This window comes from Agelaius phoeniceus, chromosome 11, assembly GCF_051311805.1.
Source record: "Agelaius phoeniceus isolate bAgePho1 chromosome 11, bAgePho1.hap1, whole genome shotgun sequence".
Classification (NCBI taxonomy): Eukaryota; Metazoa; Chordata; class Aves; order Passeriformes; family Icteridae; genus Agelaius; species Agelaius phoeniceus.
In genome coordinates, this window is record NC_135275.1 from 18,636,833 (window position 1) to 18,661,746 (window position 24,914).

At 45.1% G+C, this 24,914-nt stretch overlaps 1 protein-coding gene across 4 annotated transcripts in view; it reads left to right on the plus strand.

Moving 5' to 3' along the window:
* Positions 1-1,298: 1,298 nt before the first annotated feature.
* Positions 1,299-24,914, plus strand: part of MITF (melanocyte inducing transcription factor) — a 99,854-nt gene continuing 76,238 nt past the window's right edge. For 2 of the 4 annotated variants that reach the window (XM_054639879.2, XM_077184524.1), the window contains exons 1-2: positions 1,299-1,514; positions 1,611-1,728. In XM_054639879.2, the coding sequence (XP_054495854.2) occupies positions 1,313-1,514; positions 1,611-1,728 (320 nt within the window). In that variant the 5' untranslated portion in view covers positions 1,299-1,312. Of the gene's footprint in view, positions 1,729-9,131; positions 9,310-24,914 lie in introns of all 4 variants that reach the window. The other 2 variants (XM_077184525.1, XM_054639878.2) reach the window with 2 other exon arrangements.

The following is a 24,914-nucleotide window of genomic DNA, read 5'->3' on the forward strand; positions in this document are numbered from 1 at the left end:
GGGACAGAGCCCCATTCCTGAAATCCATCTTCCTGCAGCACCAACCCCCAAACTGAAGAAAACAAGCAAGGCCAAACAGGAACATTTAACAAGTTCTAAATGGGACCCTCCACCTCCAGGGTCTTTGAACCCCAGGAAGGACCAACACCATCACTCACAGGGGCTGAGCAGGCACAGGACATCTCTGATCCCTGACACCACCCAAATCCTCCTGTGCTGAGACCTCCTTGCCACCCTCCCTGGCTCTCCCTGGGACTGGCACCTGTGTGGGTACACTGGTTGGGGGCAGAGGCTCTTCCCACCCCCATGTTCTGAGATTATCTGCTCTTAGTGTCCCAAAAGTGCCAGGAACCAAACTGGAAGGTGAGATGGCATTAAAACATTTCTGCTGGAAATAGCTGATTTGCCAGCATAACTGCTGATTTCCTTAGAAGCCCAGCTGGCTTCAAAGGTTCCATTTTACTGAACCTTTCTTTGCCATGTTGATGAGCTTTGGACTCTTAATGAAAGCAGATAAAGTTTAAAGGAAGCCACTTAGAGCTGTCAATTCTAGTGCTGGGAACTTAATTGGAGAAGTGCAAAGTTCTGGCATGCAAATGCTCATTGCTTTTGTACCCATCAAAGTAAGTTACAGTAAATGTCCCACGCTCTGTCACCACTTGATGATCTCTGCTGTGGGCATTCAAACCCATCACTGGGTTTGGACTCCTGGGTTCTAACTGAACCCCTGTCAGGGCTAATTCCTGGTCTGCAGCAGTGCAGGAATGCTGTTTGCAGCTGGACACAGATGTTCCCAAGGGAAGAGCCCTTTGTGCTGGTCCCAGTAGCTGAAGGGAGCCCACAAAAAGACAGAAAGGGACTTTTTACAAGCCTGTAGTGACAGGACGAGGGAGAATGAATTCAAACTGAGAGAGAGCAGCTTAGATTGTGTATGAGGAGGACACTATTCCCTCATGGGGGGGAGGCGCTGGCACAGAGCAGCTGTGGCTGCCGCATCCCTGGCAGTGCCCAAGGCCAGGTTGGCCTGGGAGGGCTCCAGGGGCTTGGAGCACCCTGGGACAGTGGAAGGTGTCCCTGGCCATGGCAGGGGTGAAGGAGATGTGCTTCAAGGTCCTCTCCAGCCCAAACGATCCCGCGGTTTTAGGGACACCCGCAGCGCTTTGCGGAGGCCCAAGGCCCGGCCGCGGCCGCTGCGGGCAGCGTGACGTCACGCGCGGCACCTGTGGCGTCAGAGCCGCGTGACGTCACGGCGCGGGCGGGGCGGCGCAGGGAGGGGGCGGCAGGTGGCGCGCACGGCCGGGCCGGGCTGGGAATGGCAGCGGGCTGGCAATGGGCTGGCAATGGGGCGGGATGGACGGGGCGGGCGGGCGGCCCCGCGCTCCGGCTGACAGCGGCGGCCCGGCCCGGCCCTGCCCTCCCGGCGCGGCGCGGCGGGACTTGTAGTGCGCGGCGGGCGGAGGCGGCCGGGCCGGCCCCGGGGCGGACTACAAGTCCCAGGCGGGGCGGGCGGCGCTGTGTGTGAGCCGAGCCAGCGGCGCGGAGCGGGGCGGGCGGCACGGCGGGGCTCGCTCGGCGCCGCAGCCGTAACCTCCCGTCTCTCCCTCTCGCAGCGGCCGCGGCGACGATGCAGGCGGAGTCGGGGATCGTGCCGGACTTCGAGGTGGGCGAGGAGTTCCACGAGGAGCCCAAGACGTACTACGAGCTGAAGAGCCAGCCCCTCAAGAGCAGGTGGGGCGCGGGACCCGGGCGGGTGCGGGCGCGGAGCATCCCCCGGCCGGCGCTGCGCAGCGGGGCGGCCGCCGAGCGCTCCGTGCCATAATAGCGGCGTTGTTGGCGGAGGGCGGGCCGGGCCCGCGTTATGTAAAGGGCATTGTTGGCCGTGCGGGCCCGGCTGTCAGCCGGGGCAGCCCCACCGGGAGCGGGGGCGAGGCCGGGGCCGCGCCTGCCCCGCTGAGCGCCGCGGCCGAGAGCCCGTCCGAGCGCGGAGCTGCCGAGGGTCTGGTAGCTGCAAGATCTTGTAGCGCCTAAGGTTGTTCTGGATTGTTTGGCTTTTGGTTGTTTGTTTGGTTTATTTTTGCGTGTGTTTGTTTTTCTTTTTTGAGCCTCAGCGGGTTTGTGACTTGCTTGGGGACTGAAAACTTTTGGTAGGTAGGTCACTTTCTTCCTAGAGTGGTTCTTCCCTGAAATAGATTCTGTTTGCTTATCTGGAGCGGCTGCATCGCGTAGATACGCTCTGTAAAGGGAAATAAGGCGGTCTGTGTGTGTTTCCCTCCCTTGAGGGCTCTTAGCGACCCGTTGTCCGTCCTGCTGCTGGAAGAAGAAAGTCAGTGCTCTCCCGCGCCTTGAGCATCCTCCTTGTCAGCTATGGCACGTTTCTCCCTCTGTTTTTTCATTCAAGGAACCGTCCATTTCACCTCAACACTCTCCTTAGCAGCACTCTGCTGAATATAAGGTCATTGCTGCAAGCGTATCATGTTTGTAATCAGGTCTGTTGTTAGCCTGTCTCTATATTCACATTTTAGTTTTGAACGCTGCTCTTCGTACCTCTGTGTGTAGTGGAAAAATAAACAAGAATGTAAATGTTAAAAAAAGAAGCGCTAGAATGAGTCTGGATTATACAGCCTGTCAGACGAACGTCAGAGTAAATAAATGACTTTTTGATCATTTTCTGAATGTTTCAGAAACACTGAAGGTTTGTAGTAAAAGGTGTTAAAAATTTTGTTGCTGTGACAAGGGCTGACAGATGTGGGGCCACCTCCTGTGGCCTGTCTTCACAATAGCCCTGCCTCACACTGTACCCCCGGTCTGGCTCAGAAATGGTGCAGGGAGTGATGGTGATGTGCAGCCTGACAGGCCATCCAACCAAACTGAAGTTGCCAGAACTCCTTTGCTCCCTAAGGTTATGCAGGGAAATTGCCATTACCCAGATAATTATCTGAGAGCCAGGCTAATGTGCAGAGCAGATGGGGTTCACCAGCACTGATGGGTTCCAGCTGCGATGAAGGCAAGCTGAGAGGTGCACAGGGCTTCGGGTTTAGTGCTTGTGTTGCCAGTGGAGTGCAGCAGTTGTGAGTGCTGTGCTGTGGCCCAGTAGCCCTGTTTGTACCAGCTGTGTGTCCTAACTGGTGTGCAGGAGTTGTCCCTTTGTGGCTGTCCTCTCTGTAGTCAGCAGTTTGTCTGTGCTTTCCTGGTGTGAGCATGGATAGCAGGTCTGCACTGGAGCTTAGGTGGCAGGTCTGCATTTGACATTGCACAGATGCTGCAACTGCTTTTCCTTCCTGTGACTTGGTGCTTTGGGACCAAATGCAGCCTTGCATTGTTCACCTCTCTCGGGGAGGAGTGAATAAACTCTCTAATGAAACACTGGAGTATTTTACTGTCTTCTAAATGTTGTCACTTCAAACTTGCCTGGAGTGAGTTTCCCCAGTTCATCCTTACCTGATACTCCTGCAGAGACAGCACTGCCCACCCTTTGGGTTTAAAGGGGTCTGTCATCCTGACACCCTGGTGGTGCCTCAGGCCAACGTCTGCCCTGATGCTTCCAGCATTTAGAGCAGTGACCAGCTCGTCCCAGCCTGCCTCGTGTCCCTCCACATGTAGCCATGTGTGTGAGAAGAGGCAGCCCCGAGGGTGGAATAACAATCCATGGTTTTTCTGGCAGATAGTGAGCTGTCATGTTAACCTCAGTGTGGAGCCTGCCCAGCTCACGTACTGCTCGTACCTCGAGGGAGAGTCTCAGCTGTCTTCCTGGTACTGTGGGAGATGAAGATGCAAAGGAGTCAGGGGCCCTGCCAGGTCCATATAAACCTGTCCCTGGAGCCAGGCTGATAAAACTTGACGATAACAGGAGGCAGAAGTTGCTCCCAAACCTGTTTGTTTCATGATCATATCTCAGAGGACTTCTGTAGGCCTTCAGCTTTGCTCAGGCCTGGAACCAGTCTGACTGATGATTATCGAGGGTATCAGCATCACCCTGCTGCTTTCTCTTGTGGATGTAAATCAGGAGTAATTGCATAGCAGTGAGTGGAGTAGCAGCAGGTCAGAGTGGTGTAGTTGTGGGACTGTGGCCATGGGAATTGCTTTCTTACCCTCTCCACAGCCTGGCTCTGGAAGGGTGCCTGGGGAGCAGGCAAACCAGAGCTGATGTGAGGAGCTGAGTCTAAACAGCAATCTGCTCTTTTCCCTGGTGAGAACTGCTGATTTCCTAGCAACATTCAGGGCTTTCTCTGATCTTTTTAACCATAAGAGTTGAGAAGCATCTTGGCTTACTCATAGCAGCTGAAATTGTGAGTACAGAGAAAATTTCATCCTGCTCAGAAATAGGTAAGAATGTCAGTGCTCCGAACCAAGAAGAAACAGTTTTGTTGTCCATTTTAACTCAGCCCTGCTGATACTGCCATCCTTCTCTCAGTAAAACTCTCCTATTTGCTTCCTCCCAGACTGCTTGTTTTCCAATATGTGACATCCAGTTAAAGATTTCTCCTCTCCAGTGTGCCCTCACAGTTACTCCATCCCTGTTTCATAATTCAAGTCTGCAATCCAAAGCCGCAAGGGGTCCAATAATAAAAGCTTTTTGCAGTAAATACTGTACTAACTTAGGCCAAGCCACAATTGAATGCTAGAGGCCAAGTTAAAATGTAAGCCCAGCAAAAGCTTTAATCACAGGGGGTGGAGAGGATACGTGGGGCTGAGATGGATCAGTCAAACCCATACTTCCCAAACCCTCCCGACTCATGAGAAGTTGGATCCTTGGGCAAAGTAATACCTACATTCATGGGATCTCTGGAATTTGCCATGGTCAAATGGCTTTGAAAACTGAGATGATGTTTCAGTTGCTTTGGTTTCTCCAAAGTCACTTTTCTCTGTGGGAGGAAAATGGGCTTTCAGGCTACCCAGCAAGACAACGAGATCCATTTTTTTCCCCCTCATATTCATATTTTATTCCTCTCCTGCCATATTCACAAAGTATAATAGTTTTAATCTACAAGTACATACACTTAAATATGTATGTGTTTATGTAATGAACAAGCAAATAAGATTTGTTTCCTGGTACAAGCAGTGTACAGTGAAATCGATGGAATTTTATTACTAAAAGTAAACACAGGTCCTGACGTGTCTGCACGCAGTCAGCAGGGCACTGGAGGATTGAGTTACATCTTGAATGTGGACACTTTAAATCATTTGGCAATGTTTTGGCTGTCGAACTGGTATCTGGAGGTAAAGGCTGTACAGCTTGCCATTGCACAGGGCACTCTAAACCAACCCACATGTGGCAAGTACAGCAAAATTTTCTATATAAAGTTGATTTTCTCCGTAGTTTTTTGCTGTCTGCAATGTGTTTCCATTTGGATGGTCTGTGTGACATGGCAAGCACCAGCAAATTATTGTCAGCTGTTGTAATTTACTGCTGTGCTCTTAATAAAACCTGCAGATAAATTACTGCTATTTGTGCCCTTTTCTGTTGGCTATATTTTCAGACTGGTTAAAAAGCACCTGAATGATGCAGTTACTGAAGTATTTTTAGTGGAAGAAAATATTAGGAAATGGATTTAATTTGCATGATAGTTTCTTAGGAGGCTTATTTTTGTTTTATGAGCAATAACATTGGGATGTAGAGTTTGTCATTATTAAAACAGTGATGTCTTTATAAAATTCTCTTCATTCCTGCTGTCCAAAAACCTTTTCCTTTGTGCAAACCTTCAGTATTTTACTCATATCAGCTGGTGCCTCATCTCTCTCCAGTTAGAATCCTCTGTAAAGCATTCCTTTTTTGCTTTTTTCCTCTTAACTGCTCAGTGTTGAAGCTTTCATTTAGTTAAAGCTTCCCTTTTAATACACAGTGATTGTTGAGAAAATATTAATTTCACCATATAGACACATGTTTTTTAGATGTGTGCTTACTCTGGAGCCAAAGAGGACTCTTCTGAAGTGCCCTAGTGCCTTAGCCTGCAGATGATCAAATTTAATTTTGTAAATGAACTTTGCAGCGTGATTGAATTTGAACTTGATTACATTAGGCTTAACATTGAGTTTGTGCCTTATTGGAGGTAGTCTTTTCATATTACTGCTATTTATGGATCTTGTTCAAGTGTTTTATATTCTGGTTGGGTTCTGCAATGCAGTTTGTTCAAGCTACTGCTTATATCTGTTCCAGTTGTGCAAGAAGTGGAAAATATCCTTTATTTAGAACAGGTCACATGTTCTTGCATCCAGGAACCGTGTCTCAGTGTGATTAAAAAAAAATCAAAATGTATCTTGGAGGAACAGATTTAAAAAGTTCCTGAAATATTTTTCCGTCTGTTACAGAGGAACATTACATATTTTAAACTAAAAGGTAATAATAGCTGAGCTGGAAGTGCTACGTAGGCCAGCACTGCCTGAAATCAGTGGTTAAAGTCTGAACCGACGTCAGTGGGAGTAGAGCTAAGCCAGAAGTATGTCTCTGAAATCTCTCCGGTAACATTTTTGTGACTGAGTCAATAATTCCATGTTTATTCTGCACCTCAAATTTGCTGCACTGGGAAGGAAACCCTCACCACAGCTTTTTGTACTTTTTTCTTTTTGAAAACAGGCTTAAAAGGAAAGGCTGCTGTTGGAGTGTCTGTGGTATAAACATGTGGAGACAATAAATGGTATTTCCGTATATTCCTTTACACAGGGAGCCGGTGCTGCTCCCTGTCTGTAGCACAGCATTTGCCATGGTGAGAGATCCTGGGTGACCTTTTCTCTCCTGCAAAACTCTCACTCTGTTATTTGCAGTAGGCCTTTGCTATTTAGCAAGGAAACAGAAATAGCCCATGAAATTCAGTTCAGCATTTGCTTTGATACGAACTATTGAGCGTCACCTTTTTGCTTCCCTGGCCTGCTTTCCTCGGGAGGGTTTTGTGTGGCTGCCAAGCTGATCAGAGGGGGCACAGATATTTTGAGGCTGAGCTGGCTGCACTGACTGTGCATCTTTTAGCAAGCACATGTGTTTGCTTTTTATTTATCAAACTGCTGGCTGCATTAGTTGTGTACAAGTACATATGCATTCTGCTTGAAATAAACCCGTACTTTTCTGGTGAGCTGGAAACTTCCCTAGCTGGCTGCTGTTGGTTTGCAGATTCCAGGTGATCATTTGAATCAATATATTCTGTCTCTTAAAAGGCTGAAAATAAGCCTGTGCAGCCCTGCTGATGGAGAGCTGGGCTGCCCCTGGTACTGCTCATTTCCCCACCTAGAGTGGAGGTCATTTCACAAGCTTCTGGTGTAGAATTTGTGAGGCTGCTGTGAATCTGTCCACTGTCATTAACAAGTAATTGCAGAGCCTCTTGTGCACTGTGTATGTTTTTATTTGGCACTTAGGGCAATGTATCAGAGTCCTTCCCAGCACGGTGGTAGGCAGCATGACTAATTCCTGCTGTACAGCCTGGTCAGGATCTAGAAGAAAACTGGAAGTGAGAGCAGAAGAGATTTGCAGATTTGCAGATCTATTTTGCAAGCAAATTCAGCCTCTTAAACATGTTCTCTGATTAAAAGTTGATTGGGAAAAAATCAGTACAGCTGCTTAAAAATGAGGGTACAGGAGAAACCTGTTCTGACACTTAACGATGCTGTCCTGTTCCTGTGTTTGCTTTTAAAAGCAACATGCTTTAAGACTTGGAAAATGAAACAGAAGGAGTAATTTTCTGTTTACTTTTCTGCTAAAAAAAAAATTGAAATTGTGTGTTGGCTGTTAATTGTGTTCTGTGAACAATCTGCTGTTTCAGTGTTGGGAACAAAATGAGAGTCCAACTTCCATTAAGCTGGTCAGGCTCTTGGCCATTATTGTCTGTCTCGTTCTATTTTGGATTTAAAAAGTTTTTGAGATGCACAGGCTGTAACATTTTTGCTTAGAAAAATTAACTGTCTTTTAATATAATTTTTTGCTGGAACAAAGACAACATGATTAAGCAGCCTGGCATGGCAGATTTTGCTGGACAGTTAACTGTTGCATCACTATCATATTATACAAGAAATGTGATGATTTATTTTTTATAATCTCTAGTTAAACAGTAACAGCACAACTAATGGCTTGTGTGTAGTTTTACACTTCATTTCATACTGGTGAAAAAAAAAAACAGCGCAGGAAAATGAATTTTATTGCATATTCACAATATAACTATGCCACTGCTTTATCTGCAACAGCTGTGAAAAACCTGATGCTGTTTTGAGTGTCAAGATTGAAATAGTCAGGTTCACTGGAGCCAAAGTCTTGGAAGAGGTCATCCTGTTCTCCAGTCCATCTGAAGCAGAAGTTAAGTGCAGTTTTCAGTGTTAGGCAGCCCAAGGCTCTGCTTTCTGTGGGTGGGCACAAACAGTTTTGGGTGCCTTTTGAAAGGCTCTGTCTCAGTGTCTTTGCCCAGAAATTCAGCTTGTGACTTGCATAGGCTTTAGTCACTGCTGCCTGTGGGCTTCACCTGAGAATAGGTGTTTCAGAGAGGCCACAGTAGTGTCCAGGTGAAAGAGGATAGTGTGGGTATCACTGGTACAAGCACAAAAAAGGTGACAATTACCAGTGAGGGCTTGCACTACAACTCTCAGCTAATACTTCAACGCTAACAGTGCCCTTGGATGGAGCTCACTTTTTCTGGTAACATCCCTGCTGCAAGGCCTGCTGTAATGTTTGTGTTAGCAGCTTTCTGCCAAGCATGCAAGCCAGAGGCTGGTGGTTTTTAGCTTTTTTCCTTCAGTGGTAAGTGATTATGTAGAAATACTCTGCAGACTCCCCCCACCCTGACCTGCTGCTCGCAGCTGCTGCATGGACTGGACTGGCAGGTTGAAGGGCAAAATTGTGTTGCTGTGATATATAATTACTTCTTCCAGCATGACCCAACAGAGCAGCTTGCTGTGATGATTGTTACGTGTACTGCTATGTAAAACAGAATGCAAGTGTAATGTGGGGTTCGGGCTAGTATTTTAATGTTGTAATTAGCAGCCTCTAACCGTAAACAAGTTTTTTTTTAAATCAGTTCCCATGAAGATTATTCCTTTACAATGCAGGCAGACATACATTTGCAGATGTGGGGTTTATGGATTCTGTGTTCCATGCAGAAATGAGCATCAAGAACAAACAATTGCCTTTTTTTCAGACCCTTCTTCTCTTACTCTAGAGCACCTCAGGTCCAGTGTCAGGTGGCTGGAGCCCAGTCCTGCAGTTGGTATTTCATAGGGATATTACAACTCAGGGAAACAGTTGCTTTGGGGACGATGCTGCAGCTGCCACCTCTGGGAAGACTTGGATTCATCCTCTTCAACTGCTCCCCAAAAAATACTGATCTAAATTCACAGGTACGTTGCACCTTCCTTTGTGCTGCTCTTGTGGCAGAAAATGGGCATAAACCCACCTGAAGCTGCTGTTTGGGCTGGTGTAGCCAGGGTGAGCATGTTGGGGGTCTGGTCATCTCAGACCACCCTGTGAGGCTGCTTCTGAAGAGAGCACTGAAGTTTTGGAGAGTTGGAAGGACGTCTGTGTCTGTTTAAAACTACAAAAGCAATCTCTGTGTGCAAGGATTACGTGCCTGGTTTGGCCTACTGTTACATTAAAGAATTTATTTGGGGTGAATTCTGAGAAAATCCGGGTGAATATTGGTATTTTGGGTTCCTGGAAAGATGTTGATAATCTCTGAGATATTTAGGTGATGGAGTCTTGCCAGTTTTAATGTGTTTAAAACAGCATGATGATAACATAGTATATTGTTAAAGCTTGCCTGTAACCCAAATGCTGAGATGGTGTCTCTTTTCTTTGCAAATATGTGACAACCCAAACTGCTGGAGGAATGGAGGAACCAAGTAGGGCAGGGGAATTGGGGTCTGGAGGTGGGAGAAAAGTAACAAGAAGTGGGAACAACCAGAATGTCCCAAGTGACGGATGCTTTGTAGGATGGAGACTGGAGCAATCCATGATTTGTTACTAATCTTACTGCCAGCTGTCCTGTTGTAACATATAAACACATAAAACAGGAACTGCTGTGATCCTTCCTGGAAGAGAAGCAGCCAGCTAGAAAACTTGGGCTGGAGGTACTGTTTCAGGGTGAGAAGATGGGAGCAGACTTAGGAAGCTGTCAGATGGTGAGAAATTGGGAATATGGGCAAGGGGAACATGTGGTTCTGGGGCTTCAAACTGGGAGGTCGGAATAATGCCATAGAAGTGGAAAAGGATCTGAGTGGGAGAGCTTAGCTGAGCATGTTTTGTGCACATGTACTATTTCCTTTCAGAATTCTTTGGGTTTTTATCTAAATAAAGGAGAAAGCTTGTATAAAGTATGACTTTGGAAATGCTTTTTCTGGATGTGTTGCTGCGTGGTAATACGCATCTGTAAAGCCAAATTAGGAATACAAACCCTTTCTATAATGTTTGGGAACTTCAGTCTGGATAAAAGTTGCAACCTGAGAGAGTGAAATCAGAATGGAATTGACATGTGTACACATGCAGGAGGGAATGATCTTAGAGAAAAGCAAAGGGAAAAAAAAATTAGGGGCTGTTCCATTGGAAGCTGGAAGGAGTTCAGGGGCCTGTGGGTCTCTTGCAGTGTGTCCCTTGGATGCCATTAACTACTGTGTTTGGGTTTCTGCTCAATCCAGCAAGCTTTATTTTATTTGTAGCAAATAGTCACAACTCTGCCCAAGCTCAGCTAGCTAAATGCACATTACAGCTGTCAGTCTGTCCAGTGAAGCCACAGGCACGGTTCACAAGAGTTGCTGGGATCATTTATTTATTTATTGCTGTTGTATCACGAAGGTTGCTATCAGATAAATAATTATTCCACCCTTGGAGAAGGTACATTGTAAATCTGCTAAGCTGCTCCTTTGTTTGTTAGGCTTGTGCATAATGAGTTTGGAATTTAAGATGAGTAGTGTGCTGTGCAAAGTGCTCATTTCGTGACCTCATCTTGGCTGGGCTGGCCTGCCCCTCCACCTGTCACATCCTGTGGGACACTCGGGGCTGTGTTCATTAGGGGAGCTCTGGCTTAGCCTTGCATCATCTCATTTCTATGCCTTCTGCTGCCTAGTGGAATTTAAAAAAAACCCCACAAGGTGGGTGTCTGGGTTCCTCAAAGAACTCAGGGTGGCTTCAAAGTGAGCTGGTGAGCACTGGCCTGGAGCTGGGGAATGCCTGAGCTGGCCAGGCAGGCTGTGAGAGGCTGCTGGTGCTGCTGAGCTGAGTTGGGTGTCGGGTCCAGGGGAGCTGTTGCTAAACCCTCCTTGGAGTGACGTGCCCAGGGCAGGTGTGCTCTGACAGAAATGAGGAAGAGCAGGTAGTGTGACATCCCCCTGCCCCAGCTTTGTCCACTCAGCACATAGAAGTTTTGAGTTCCAGTCCTGACTGTGACTCAAGACACAGGATTTTAAGTGCCCACTGTCCTTGGGAGTGCCCAAACATAAACCATGGACTTTGTGAGGTGTCTTTTTTTTTTTTTTTTTTTTTTGCAGAAGCTACTCCATTTTGCATTGTATAGTGTTGTTTGAGCCTGGTAGGGGCAGGAGTGACTTGGTGTAACACAAGGGAGAGAATATTTGCATTGGATGTTCTGACTTTGCTCCAGAAAATAGTTACTGGTACAAAGTGGAACAGCTCTATCAAGAAGCAAGATGTGCTCAGGAATTAGATGGTTTTCAGCTCCATCTAAAAGGTAGCTGTCCAAATTTCTATACTTGAGGTCACAGCATGACATATGGGGACCTGCTCAATGTAAGAGTGGTGATGTATGGGGCAGAGAGAGTTGGATGAAGGGAAGGAGTTCTGAAATGTTGCAGGAAGGTAAGGAAGTTGAAGGGTGGTGTGGACTTTGATGCCCAAAAGGCCTCTCAGAGTGCTGTGTGTTGGTGAAGCAGCTTCAGGCAAAGGTGGATATTAAGAGTGACGACAAACATACGTTAGTTCTTAGGAGTGCTTAATTTTTTAGGAATGTGAAGTCATTTGTGGTACAGCAAAAGGAGCTTGAATCTGTGTAGAAACAAGTTACAAAGGAGTAAGGTGAGTAAGGCAGGAGCTGAATTAAGATTATGTCTGTATCACAAACTTGTTTTTTAATTTAGCTGGTTGCACAATTTACAGTTTCAATCTAATTGCAAAACTACTGTGCAAGTGATAATTTGGTTCCCAGCTAACGCAACTTTTGATACTGTACAAAGCTGTAGGGGCTGTTAGCCCTGAAGATGCCGTGGGCCAGCAAAGACTTTGTGTTTTTCAAGTGTGTCCAGTAATGTAGAAAAGTGTGAAATGGGTCTGCCTGTTAGGAGGCTCTCAAAGGTGCTGGAAACAAAACCTACAACAAAACCAGGGTTGGCTGGAAGGGGCCTGCTGCTGCTGCTGGACATTTTCAGAGCTGGGGAGGGAGGTCTTCCTTGCAGCTTTTTTGGTATTTCCCAAGGAATTGGCCACCCTACCTTTGCAGCAGCCTCCTGCTTTCTGGGAGAGATCCCTCTGAGCAGGCAATAATTGCTGTCTTTCCAAAGCAGTCCTCCTTTGTGGAGGAGTCATAATTATCCCTCACTTAGTCTTTCTAATGAAGGTGCTTGTAAGAGTTGTGCTGGGGTGCAAAGATGTCCATAAGGCAAAGTTTCCCTGTCTGTGCCTGCAGTAGTCTCTTGCCCCAGTCTGGGGCATGTGTTCTTGGTTCTCAGGTGGGATCTTCAGGCACTTGCTCTTTGGAACTGGGGACCATTTGGCTTTTTGCCTTGCAGCACCACTATAAACAGACCTGCAGAGAAACAGGTCCAGTGATTTTGTGTTCCTGAAGGCTGCTCTGCTGTGCTGAGAGGCACGCTGGGCACCAGCTCCGTGAAAGGAAGCTGCTGAGAAAAGGTGGCTCTTGCAGTGAGCTTCAGCCAGGGACACCTGATGGTGGCTTTCTCAGCTGCTGATCCCACCATTTCCATCCTCAGAGCTTTTCCTGGCAGCCTGAGGAGCTGTTTTAGGGAGGCACAGAGGGCAGCTGGCAGGGTCCTGCTCTCCCCAAGGCGTGCGGGAGCATCGCTGCGCTGTCGCTGTGCTGCAGGGCTGCGGGTGAGCCCAGCCAGCAGCCCTGCATGAGAAAACATGCTAATGATCTGAAGAAAAATACTTCAGGGATTTCTTCCTGTGTGAGAAACTCAGTTTAAGTACTGAGTTTGCTCACTGGCCTGTTTTCTCCTCTCGATTCTGGGGTGTACTTAGCAGGATGGTGCTGCTTTGTGTGATAACGAGTCCCATCCCCTGCTCTGGGATAGCTCCTGCCCCGTTGCTATGAAACATTTTAGTTAGATGCCATGTAAAAGGGATGAATATCCATCTCTGACTGCAGAGAGGTATTTTTTCGTGGCTCATCTCTTGCTGATCAGTTTTTTTGATTCTGCCAGTGGTGGATTTGAATGATTTCAGGTGTTGTGTAATTATAGAGATGCTTGTTTCCCTATCTGTAATTGAATTCCTTTGCATTGAGATTTATTAAATAGCACAGCACAGAAAATTGCAGTATCTCTCCTCATCCCTTCTCAGTGGGTTTATTTTCTGTGGCAAGGACTTTCACAGCTCTTGAAATTCTAAATCTGTAATCACTATTTAATGTAAGACAGTTTTCCCTGTATTTAAGAGCTGCAGAATCAGGCTGTGCTTTGGAGAAAATAGCAAATTTGCTAAATTTGGCTGCTTGCAGAGTCATTCAAAGTACATAGGTTGTTCAGCAGGTGCTCTTTGGCTTTTTGTGCTGTGGGGAATGCTGGGTTTTGGAGGTTAAGTGGGTGGGAATGCAGTTCCTTCTTTCTGCATGTATCACAGGAAAAATTAAGTGGTTGAACTGCGTGCAGTTTATTTGGTAGTGCTTACAGCTGCAGAGCACCCCTGGCAGCAGAAAGCTGGGTCCTTTAGAACTGCAAGATTGTATTGATTGTGCTGCATTTCTGCTGGAACAAAAATATAATGGGCTCAGCATTTGCACTTTCCACTTGTGCATTGTTTTCTCTTTATTTTGTGTATTTAGAAAACGCTATGCTTTGCAGACTGCTGGTTTAGTATTTTCTGTGGAATGAAAACCATCTGGATAATTTAACTGAATTTTATCGAAATTTTTGGGAACAGGCTCTTTTCTGTTTCCTGGCATCTTGTTAGAAAAAGATGAGAATTTGAATGAAACTTCAGGGAGGTGTCTGATGTGCTGGAATTTTAGAAACAATTTGGGCTTGTTTGAGGTTTTAGAAGCAATTGAAATATTAAAATGATGTATAGTGTCTCCCAAAAGCATTCTTCCTGAGCAAATGCCTGCATAGACTGTCCTCCCCCCTAAATTTACTTTAAATCCTTGGCATAGTGGGAGCTGCAAGCTAAGAAAGCATCCAGTGTTCAGGATGAGCCTTCTTTGAAAGAAATCAGACTTAAATGCCAGCTGAAGTTAAGCATATGTTTAAAGATCTGCCTCAATCAGACCTTTGTTCAACACAACACTTCTGTGTAGTCTTTATTTCAGAATCCTAAATAATTCAGATGGTTTTGTACTGGTAGGTTTCATCTTGTTGCAGCCCCAGGCCTGTAACAAACACAGGAGAGATCCACCAAGCCTGAAGCATGCGAGCTGTGCTGCTCAGAACTATTTGTGCTTCAGCTCATGGTTTGAGCTCAGATCCATGTTGTTGGATTGGGAGAAGAGTGTTCAGCATATGGCAAGATCCTAAATCTGATGTACTTTCCAGCCTGACACTGTGATTTTAATATGTTCCACTTTCACTGAAATACTACTTAGAAAAGTGAAAAATCACACTAGAAAAAGATAAATTCATAATCTTTTCAACATGAGATGCAGAATTAACTGAATTTTGGTATACAATCTGTTTAGCAGAGGATGATAAGTATCAGCTGGTTTTTATTTTCTTTCTTTTTTTTTTTTCCCTGAAAGACTTAACTGCCCATTTAGTTTTTGATGTCCTGATGATAATGTTTGAGATGAGTATTTAGATCTGCACATGCTTATATCACAGAACAGTTCCCCCAGCCCCCACATGTGTGTTTGCCTGCTGTGACAGGGAGGGCTCGTGTGGCTTCCCTGGAAAAGGAGCTCAAAATGACCACAATTTTCTGGATCCAAAACTGAGTTCTTCTCAAAGCCATCCACAATGTTGTCAGATCTGATGCTGGGTGTCACAGGGACAGGATCTGCAAGTTTGGAATACAGTTGTTTTCAATAGTCTGAAGCTTTTCCCAGTGGCTGGACAGACTCTCAGTCACTGAGGTGACGCCTCTGCAGATCATCTTGTCCAGCTCCACTGCTCAGAGCCATGTCATGCTGGATTTTGAGTATCTCCAAAGACAGAGACTTCACAGCTTCTCTGGATGACTTCTTCCAGTACTGATGACCCTCACAGTGAAAAAAGTGTGGAACTTTTTTTTGTGTTTTGGGTTATTTTTTGAGTTGTACATAAACTGTTTCCTGAGTTCTTTGTCTCAGTGCACATAAGATGGACTATGCAGGAGGCTGCACATCTCCCCAAGCTGCACTCCCTCAGGTTTGCTTTTTGAAGTAAAACAAGGAGCTGCATTTCTTATCTAAACTATTGGATTTTGCCCTAAAAACAGTGGATTGTACAGGTCAAGCTTAAAACCTGGTGAGCAAAACTTCTGCATCCTTCAGTCATGGCTCAAGGGCTGACGAGTTTTCTTCCTCATCTTGATTCAGCCCTGTTTGACACAGTTTAGTTTTTAGCTCTGCCATTGCCCATTGTGGATGGATGCAAAGCACCCTACAACATAACCTTGCATTTAATGAGCAGTTCAGCCTCAGAGCAGAGGTGATGTCCAGTGCTGCAGAACTGTGCCTTGGTGTTGTTTGTGCAGAGCACTTGACAGATGCTCATCGCTCGCGATGTTATCTGGACTCTTTAACATGTATAATAATTCCACCAGGCTGTTGACTAAAATATTCCTGTTCTTTGATGCACCAGCACTGACTTGTCTGCTATGAATTCATACACTGAAGTTGAAATTACTTCCAAAATAGTAAACATGAACTTCGGCCGTTTCTTGCTCTGGGATAATTCTAGAATCGGTTCCTTGGTGAGCTGTGCACAAAGTGGCTTTCTGTAACCTGTAGCTGTTTCTGTTCATCAGGACAGCATACAATGCACTTAGGCCAAGCTATGTTTAATACATACCACATGGAATTGAGCATCTAATCTTTAGCTGGGACTGATCTTGCCTTGACTCTATAGGACCATGCTTCAGTTTCATGCAGATGGTTTTTGGCAGCTTCAAGGGCCAATAAACTGGAGATTTTAAAGAATATGTTCCTTAGCATAAAAAAAATAAATATTGGAATTACTGGAAAAGTTTATTTCAGAGATGTCCTCCAGGATAAAATGAAGTGTAGCAATTAAATAAAAATTTTCAATGACACTGTGAATGACAAGCAAGAATACAGTGCTATGTCCTGCTGTAGCAGTCTCACTTGGTTTACTTGCTATTAGCCATCAAGGGGACCATGTTCAATCTCCAGTCTGTGTTTTCTGAGGCTGCCTTCATTTCTGTGTTTTCCCCAGCTCTGACATGTTTGGATAATTGCAGTTGACTGGCAACAGCAAAACATCAAATATAGAAAATAAGCCATGTTTACTGTTCCACTTCGTTCATTTTGCATTTCCAATAACTGTTGAGAAATAAGCAGAAGGTTACAGGTGATCTCCCAAAGCAGCATTTTTTGGGGAAGAGATAAGATTTCTTAATGCCATCTAGAAGCTCCAAAGGAACCTGGGACCCTGTAGGTTCAGTGGTCCTTCAGTGATCCTTCATGATTTTAGATGAGGACTATTATTTATGCAATCCTTTTGGGCTTCTCTTGTGTGGATTAGAGTGTCTGTGGATGGTTAACAGTGAGCAGCAATACCTGTCTAAGTCAGGATACTTAGGGCATGGTTAGCTGCTCAGTGCTTTGGTGACAGAATTAATACCATGTGAATGCTGAGTGTTGGTAGATCTTCATAGCAGTTTTTGCATCTACCTGTAATTCATGAAGTGAGAACTCTTTTACCCATTGCTTTAAATTGTCTCCCCATGTTTATCCCAAGGCTCAGTGGTGTGGACAAGGCAGGTGAGAAGCAGATGGGGGAGAGGTCTGGACATCTGCTTACAAATGCATCATGAAGTGCCACTTGAGTGGCTCACTGCAAATGCAAGATTCAGGGTCAGGAGTCCTGTCCCCTGTCATCTGTGTAAAATGTGGGATCCTGGGAGGTCTTAATGTGTGAGCTGCAGCTTGAGTAAAGCTGTTGGGGCAGTTTAACTCTGCAATGCTTAACTTCAATTAAGTTGTCAAGTTTAGCATTGCTTTAGGCATTAATAGAGTTTTACTCTCACTTAAAAATCTGGTTTAGTAATTAACCTCCATTTTATTCTGGAGTTCAGAAGGTGCTCATTTAGAGCAGCAAATCTAATGTCATGTGAATTAAAACATGAAAGATATGCAGTAATGAGAAACCGAAACAGGGTAGTGCAGAAATTTGATTATATACAGTTTACAGGTAGCTGAGTTCTTAATGAGAAGTGTGTTAAAGGCACAGTCTTGCCTCTGCACTTGCAAGATTAAGGGATGTTCTGAATTAAATTGGGAGTTAGTAGTGGAGCTGGTATTTGTCACATTGCACACTGAGGTTTTGTTGCACTGAGGTTTTATTGTACAGCTTTTTCTGAAATCTGGATGTGGGATGGCTGTGACTGTACAACCACCAAAAGGTGTGAGGCATTTGCAGGGGCTGGGAGAGGTGTATAAAGATGAAGATCCCCTTTTTTGTTCTAATGGAAGTTTGAACCCCAGCTCCAGCATATTCTGCTGAGTTTATTGTTGGAGAGAGACATAGAAGGTGGTACATGGAAAAGAATTACACCTGCAGGCAGCAGAGTTGCTCCACAGAAATTGGCCTGGTCTTTGTGATGTAGCTGGTAGAGCTTTCCATGCTGTTGTGTCTGTATTTTACATCCTAGCACAGCCATTAGTGTTATAAAGAAAAGTCCCCAGCTCCTTTGACAAGGGGACTGTTTAACTACTCCCAGCACTGCATACAGATGTGTTTAATTTTCCTCAGAAAGTGTCAGTTTATTGCATGTGTCATGTGTGGAGTATGTGCCAGCTGGTAAGTCCTGCGTTTTTCAGGGCTGGACTGCTGGCATCACACTGGTTCATCCAGGCTGACTTGCCTTTGGATATAAGGTACAGGCTGTCAAAGAGCCTGGAACACTGCACCAGTTTCTGCTGCCCAGGAATTTAGGGTGACTGCAAGGATAAAACACAGGTTTCCCCTTTTATGCTGGACACTGCATGCACAAAATGCTGATCACACATCTCTTTCTGGTCTGCAAACCAGAGACTGTGTCACAGATCAAGTTCAGAACATGAACATTTGCAGAGCAATGCTGTCCATCGTGCTTTTGCCCTGTAATGTGCATTCTCACATGAAAGTGCACTTTTACCAATTCTTTGTCATTGCTACTTCAGAAAATGCTGGCAGCAAAGATGCAGAAGTCTCAGTGTTTTTCCAACCATCTCCTCTCTAACTTATGTGAAATCAGAGGCTTTGTTTTCGCTATCATTTGAGTGATTTAAGGTAAAAAATAGCTTCTTATCACTTACTTAGCTAGTTGATTTCAAGGCAGTAATGTGGGGTAAAAGTTCACCTCACGCGTGTCAGAAGGACTCTGCACTACATGGGTGTGGTTTTGTGCTCCACCTGGTCTCTGCAAGGTATGGCTCTGCTCAGTCCTGGGCTGCTGAATGACTGTAAGGAGAATTGGTTTATCTCACTGATTCAGTGGGAAGGGACCACACATGTTCCAAAATAAAAGGTTTTCTATCTGCTGACAGAACTGACTTGTGCTATGGCCACACAGTTACAAGACCCAACCCAAGGGAAGATTGAGAAACCAGACTGGGGCCAGACTCCTACTGCTGTGGCAGCTTGCAGTTATCCTGGGTTGGATGGAACTTAAAATTGTGTTGCTGACCTTATCAAAACATGTTAGAAGTCATGTGTGAGTTGCATGGTTGCTGGCCTGTGGTTGTTTCTTTGTATTAGGTTGAATTTTGCTGTCTTAAAACCAGCATTCCAGTAGAATGTGTGGCAAGTACCACACAGCCAATGACACCTTTACCAATGAATCCAGTTTGAGGACTTTGTGTCTGATTTTTGATATATTGAATTTCTGAAATGAACAAGAATCATATGCCAGTGGTCTGTTAACCTGCCAGGGCTCTCTTCTTGAGCTTTATGCTTACTCCAGAGGAACCATGACCCAAAAATACAAGCTCACCAAGCTAATCATCTTACAGCTCAAGCATAGTTGAGTTAATTCTGTGTAATAATTTACTGCTGTCAGCTCTACAGCCGGAGTTATCTGTGTGCAAAGTCCTGGTTCACAGCAAATACCACGTAATGCAGGTTAACACTAACCCCTCTGACTACAGACTAAGTTGAACTGTCTTAAAACACTCTGGCTGTTGTCTAACCACACACTTGGCTGCTCTGTCTGCTCTGCTGCTGGATGGTAACTTGTTTAGCCAAGGGATTTCGATGGACTGCTGGAGTCCTCCTGCCACCATGGAGGCCTGGAACCATTTGTGTTGACTGAGGCTGTGATGACCAAGTTGTCCTGTGTTAATCCATTTTCCATGAAGACAGAAAGTGTAGATAAAGGATGAAATGGGGTTAAATTCTTTCCCGTGAGTAGCTGATGCTGGTAACTGTGGACTAGTTTGACAGGGTTCACATCTGTGTTAACTTTCAGAAGACAACATGAAGCTATTATGCAGTTACTACCCACTCCAGGATCTGCACATCAATTAGGAGAGGCTGCTTACTCATGCTCCTCAAAAGTTGTGCCAAAATAGCTATTACATTATGTCAGAGCCCATATTTTCATCCTGAACAATTAATCAGAATATAAACCTTGTTTCTCCTCAGCAGCTTTGAATATAGACCTACACCTTTGATAAATGGTGCTTTCAGCTGCACTGGCTGAAGAGGGCTCCTCTGCTGCTGACACACATCAGGGAAATTATGATGAAATGTGATATTATTTTGTCAGCAGTATATCTGGGAAGCTCCAACAACACCATGTTCTGTAAACAGCTTTAGTTCCATGTGTTATGACTTATTCTACTGTAACACTTTGGGTCCCTGCTCGGGACACAGCATCCCGTGCTGCTGGTAGGTGCTGTGTGAGCATGAGGGGAGGTGGTGGGCTGCTTCACAGCAGCTCTGCCATCTCAGAATAAGACACAAGAAGCAGATGGCTGGGGGGGAAACAATGAGGCAGAGCTGTCAGCGTGATGGGATGGAGTCCTAGCACACCCACTGCTTTGCTGCTGGCAGAACCCTGCTCCGTGTCCTGCCCTGGAGGGAGCTCTTGATGGACTTGGTCGGGGCAGGGACACTTGGAGGTACCTCTGAGGATCTTCCTTTGTGAGTGGGATAAAGCACTGAGCAGGTGTTGTTGGAGAAATGTGGTGTTGTTGGTGACCATCTTCCAGCTTTCCTTCTCGAGAATCAGGAACCTGGGCTCTGGATCCCAGCCCTGTCCCCTGGGGTATTTGTGGTGCTTTGTTGCAGCCCAGAGAGTGATGGCAGCAGGGCCTTGGGCAGGTGTAGGGTCTCAGGTAAGACGTGACATGCCAAGGAAGTAATGCCTGTGGTGAAGTGACAAAACCTGTTGTAATGAAAGCAGAATATTTGCTTTACTGATGCTTCTGGTTTTAGATGTGGAGGAGCATGGAAACACATTTGTCTCCTCATTTTCCAGGCTGTCCTCCTGTAAGAGCTGCCTGATAATGCTGTTCAGGAGCTCCTCTTGTGAGAGTATTTGTACTGTGCAGCCTAAGACCTGAATGAGGATTCTATACAGAAAATAGTACCATCATGCTGATGGCCAGACTAAGCTTTCTGCTGTAATTCTTGATCCTAATTCACAATTTTCTGTCTTTTTTGTCTTTTGCCAAATACCTTTAATGCAGAGAACATTATAACTCAGAAGAGATGGTGTATGATAAAAATAGAAGCACTTGCTCCAGTTCTTCCATATGTTAATGGCTGGATTTTCAGGCAAGAGATTCCAGTAAGGTGTGCCAGCAGTCTGCATACCTGCATGTGCTGTGGCCCTCTTTCCATGAAAAAGCTCTTTGGGTTGGAGACAAGAGTGAGGTCATTGGGAGTTTGGTATCTCTAAATTGGATCCAATTTTGTGTGATTTTATTAGAAGAAATGAAGAGTTGTAATTCCTGAGGTACGTGCAAGGTTCTTGCTTTGGAAATTCTGTCTTGCTTCCATTTTTTTTCTTCTCCATTGTAAAATCGTGAGTGCATAACTTCAACACACTGGAGGCCATCTGGAAATAGCTGGAGCAGGCTCAATTGCACATTACATTTGATAAAAACTTTTCAAAGACCCTTTCTCAGGGGAAGGGGAAGGGTGGAAGCCTGGAAAAAACTTCAATAAGAAAAACAGACAGAGATTAGAATTCAATAAATAGGAAATTATGGTAATGTTTTCATTCAAAGAAAATGCACAGGCAGAGATATTAGATGATGATTGAATACAAATGTTGAACCATCAAAGTGGTCCCTTGCCAGTGGCTGTTCTCTTGGTTAATTCTTTCTTCTACCAGCTGATGTATTTGGCTTCAAGATGCAAACCACTTTTCCATCATTTCATGAGATACCTACCTGGACTAAAATAAAAGTAAACTCATTAAATTAAATAATACAGGCTTGTAGGGAAAGTAATAATCTTAAGCAGGTAGTTAACACATGGATTTGCTTGTTTGGGAGGCTGTGGAGGTAGATTGTGCTGGAAGGCTTGAAAAGATGGGGCAGTTTCATGGACAGACCAGACAGAGGGCAGCTGGACTGGGGTTGCTCTGTCCCTCAGTTAGTGACTGTGGATGCTGGAGGGGAGCAGAGCACAGGGAGTAGCTGGGCCTGTGCCCTTGCCCCTGGAGACAGGGTGCTGAACAGGACAGAGTGTGACTCTGCCTCTGCCGTGCCCTTGGCCGGCACCTGGGGGCTGGGTAGCGCTCAGCCAAGCTCTGGCAGGTTGGATGTCTCGTTCCTTCTTTCTCTTGTTGTTTCCAACCCAGGAACAACTCCTCAAAGTGTGGACTAATGAATCATTGCAAGTGCTTGATGTGTTGGCAGCTCCTTGCCACCCAGCTTCACACTCTGTTCTGCTGCCGTAATTTTAAGAAACTATTGGAACAGTGCCCTCCTCCCCCAAAAAAAGTCTATCCAGAGATCTGGGAAGTAATGTATGCAGCCCTCCCCCAGTTTATTTGTACCAAGCCATTTGGGTAGGCCTTGGTGTTAGTTTTAGCAGCAGAGCAGGTTCTAGTCAAGGAATCAAAATCTTGGATGTAGTTTACCCTGAGAAGGTAATTGAGTGAGTTATTCTAGTATTGGTGAAAACAAACTCATCTGAGTTGGGAGAATCCAGTCCAAGACACCAAAATCTCCCAAGTCCATAAGAAAGAGTTTTGCTTTACGTGGGGCATTAGTCATTATCCTGTCAGTTGTGTTTGGTAGTTTGATTTAGAATTTATGTAGCAGTCTCTCACGCCAAGCTGTGTTCTCTGTTCATCTTTGCATGTACAGGAGACTTGTTTGTTCTCCCAGTGTCTTGGTTTCGTTGAAAAACTGAAATCTATACTTTCATCAGCTATTTGTCATATTTTATTTGACTCACAAAGTCCATATCATGATGTACTTCAGTGTACATGTTAAAACAACTTAGTCCAGTGTTTCTAAAAGTCTCTGGGGAGCAGATGCCTTGTGAGGGGGACCTGCTTCCCTTGGCTCGGCTGTGGGGTCAGTAGGTTGTATTTGTGCTTTCAGCAGAGAAGAAATAAATAGGGAGTTATGGAAGTCTGTGGTCCTCTCCTGACTGGGTACTCAATGAATCTTTGGGCTTTCACCCCACAACCCTGTAACACTTTGACCCTTTGCTTTCTGAAGCAAACCACAAGTCACATTGCAGGTGAGCCTGGCCAGGGGAAGAGTTTCCATTTTACAGAGGGGTGAAATCCGGGACCATGTTTCATCTGGAAGCTGAGAATTGGGCCTTTCCTTCAAATCCAGAGGAGCAGTCCCCTTCTCCAGGAGCTTAAACCCTTTCCCAGTATTTGAAAAGTTGCCTCCTCGCCTCTGCTAGTGTTCCTGCCTTTTATTTTCCTCCATTTCTGCAGTGTCAGGAAGAAAAAATAAATCTGTAATCCAAGTAACATCCTAAATATAGAAGTGCTAGTTTACAAATGAGAAGTCTTTCTGATGGCTTCAAAATGGTTTTGTAATAAAAGGAAATGTATTTGACACTGCCAGAATTTACAGTCCCACCAGAGACTTGTGAAAGAACTGCTATACCAAACAGCCTGGGCTGGAATGGAGCTTGTTGACACGTAGGGGTTACTGAAGGGTATTTCTGGCTGTTGCCATGAGGATGGCTTAGCAAGAAAAAATACCTTCTCTGCAACTACTGTAGGGCCTGCCTGTACCATCAGCTTTAAGAAAAAGTATTTTAATGGATGGTGGTTAAAGGGGGAGGCTGCTTTTCAAAATTGGTACCAAGATATGGCCCCTGAGAGCCAGGAGGAAGGGGTTCTGAGCAATCTGGTGTGGGAGGTACAATCTAATACTGCTTTTGGCTGTTTAACTGAGTAAAAAACCACTTTTTTCTCGAGTCCCTGAAACTTCAGTTTTTAGTTTTTTTCTCCCTCTCTTTCTTTCTCCAAAATCTTTCAAACTTTGAGTCTCTCATGTGTTCAGTTATAATTGCAGGAAGGTGTCACAGTGGTCTTCAGGTTCTGTCAAGCACAGAGACCATTCTCAGCTGTTTGATGAGATTTCAGCTATGGGTTCAGAGGTGAATGGTTTTATTCCATTTGACAGCAATTATTTGCAGCTGCATCCAGGGGTCCAGTTCTGTTTGGCACTTAGAGGCATAACCACAAAGGAGTTAGCAAAAATGGGTAATTTGCCATGGTTTCTGCTTAGTCCTTTGGAGGCACTGTCAATGTGTTGGGGAGAGAGGAACCTTCTTCCCAGCTTCTGAGAGTGTCCAAAAATAAAATGGGAGGCCTTAAAAAAGTGGCTGATGATAGAAGAGAATAAATAGTCTGTAATGAACTTTTGCACTATCAAAAGTAGTTTGCAGGGTGAAATAAGATGGCTAAAACAACTATAGGAAGCTTGATCAATATAATTGTCTATAAAACTGAGGATCTAATGCTTCACTGTCTTCAGAGGAAGTTCTTATCTTATTCACTGTCACCCACGAGGTTTGCACTATATTATTTTCATCTGCAGTCCTCTTAAGGGCTTTATGGCTTGCCTGGGAATCCCGTGTTGCTGCACAGTCAGAAATTGGAATGCCATGGTGTACTGCACATCGAGGGTTTGCTTAAATGTTTTGCTGAGGATCAGTTCCCTGTGCTGCATGGCAGCGGTTTAAACAGCAAAACCCCAATTTTCAAGCCTTAGTTTTCATCCACGTTTAGGCCTGTGATTGTATAACCTGTTTCTGTGGGTGCTGGGGCTTTGCTCTGCTTTTTGCTGTGATTTTAACTTGAAGGCTTCTGCTGTCCTCACACCACTGGTTCTTGTTTGAGTCCCCACTGTGCTGGGCACCACCAGGCTCTGCTCCTCCTTGGTATGCAATGAAAATACCTCCATGAGCTCTCAGAGATGTTTCAGGTTACATAAACCAGGATTTAAAATAGTATCTTTTTCACAACATTTGGAACACGTGTTCGTGAATATAAATTTTCAGCGCAGTGCCAACAGAGTTAGTTTAACAGATGCAGAACTCTGTTACTAAGTATAGTTTCTGCAGTTATCTCCCCACACAAATTTCTCCCTGGGCATTTGCTATGTGCTTATCAACACTGCAGAAGATCA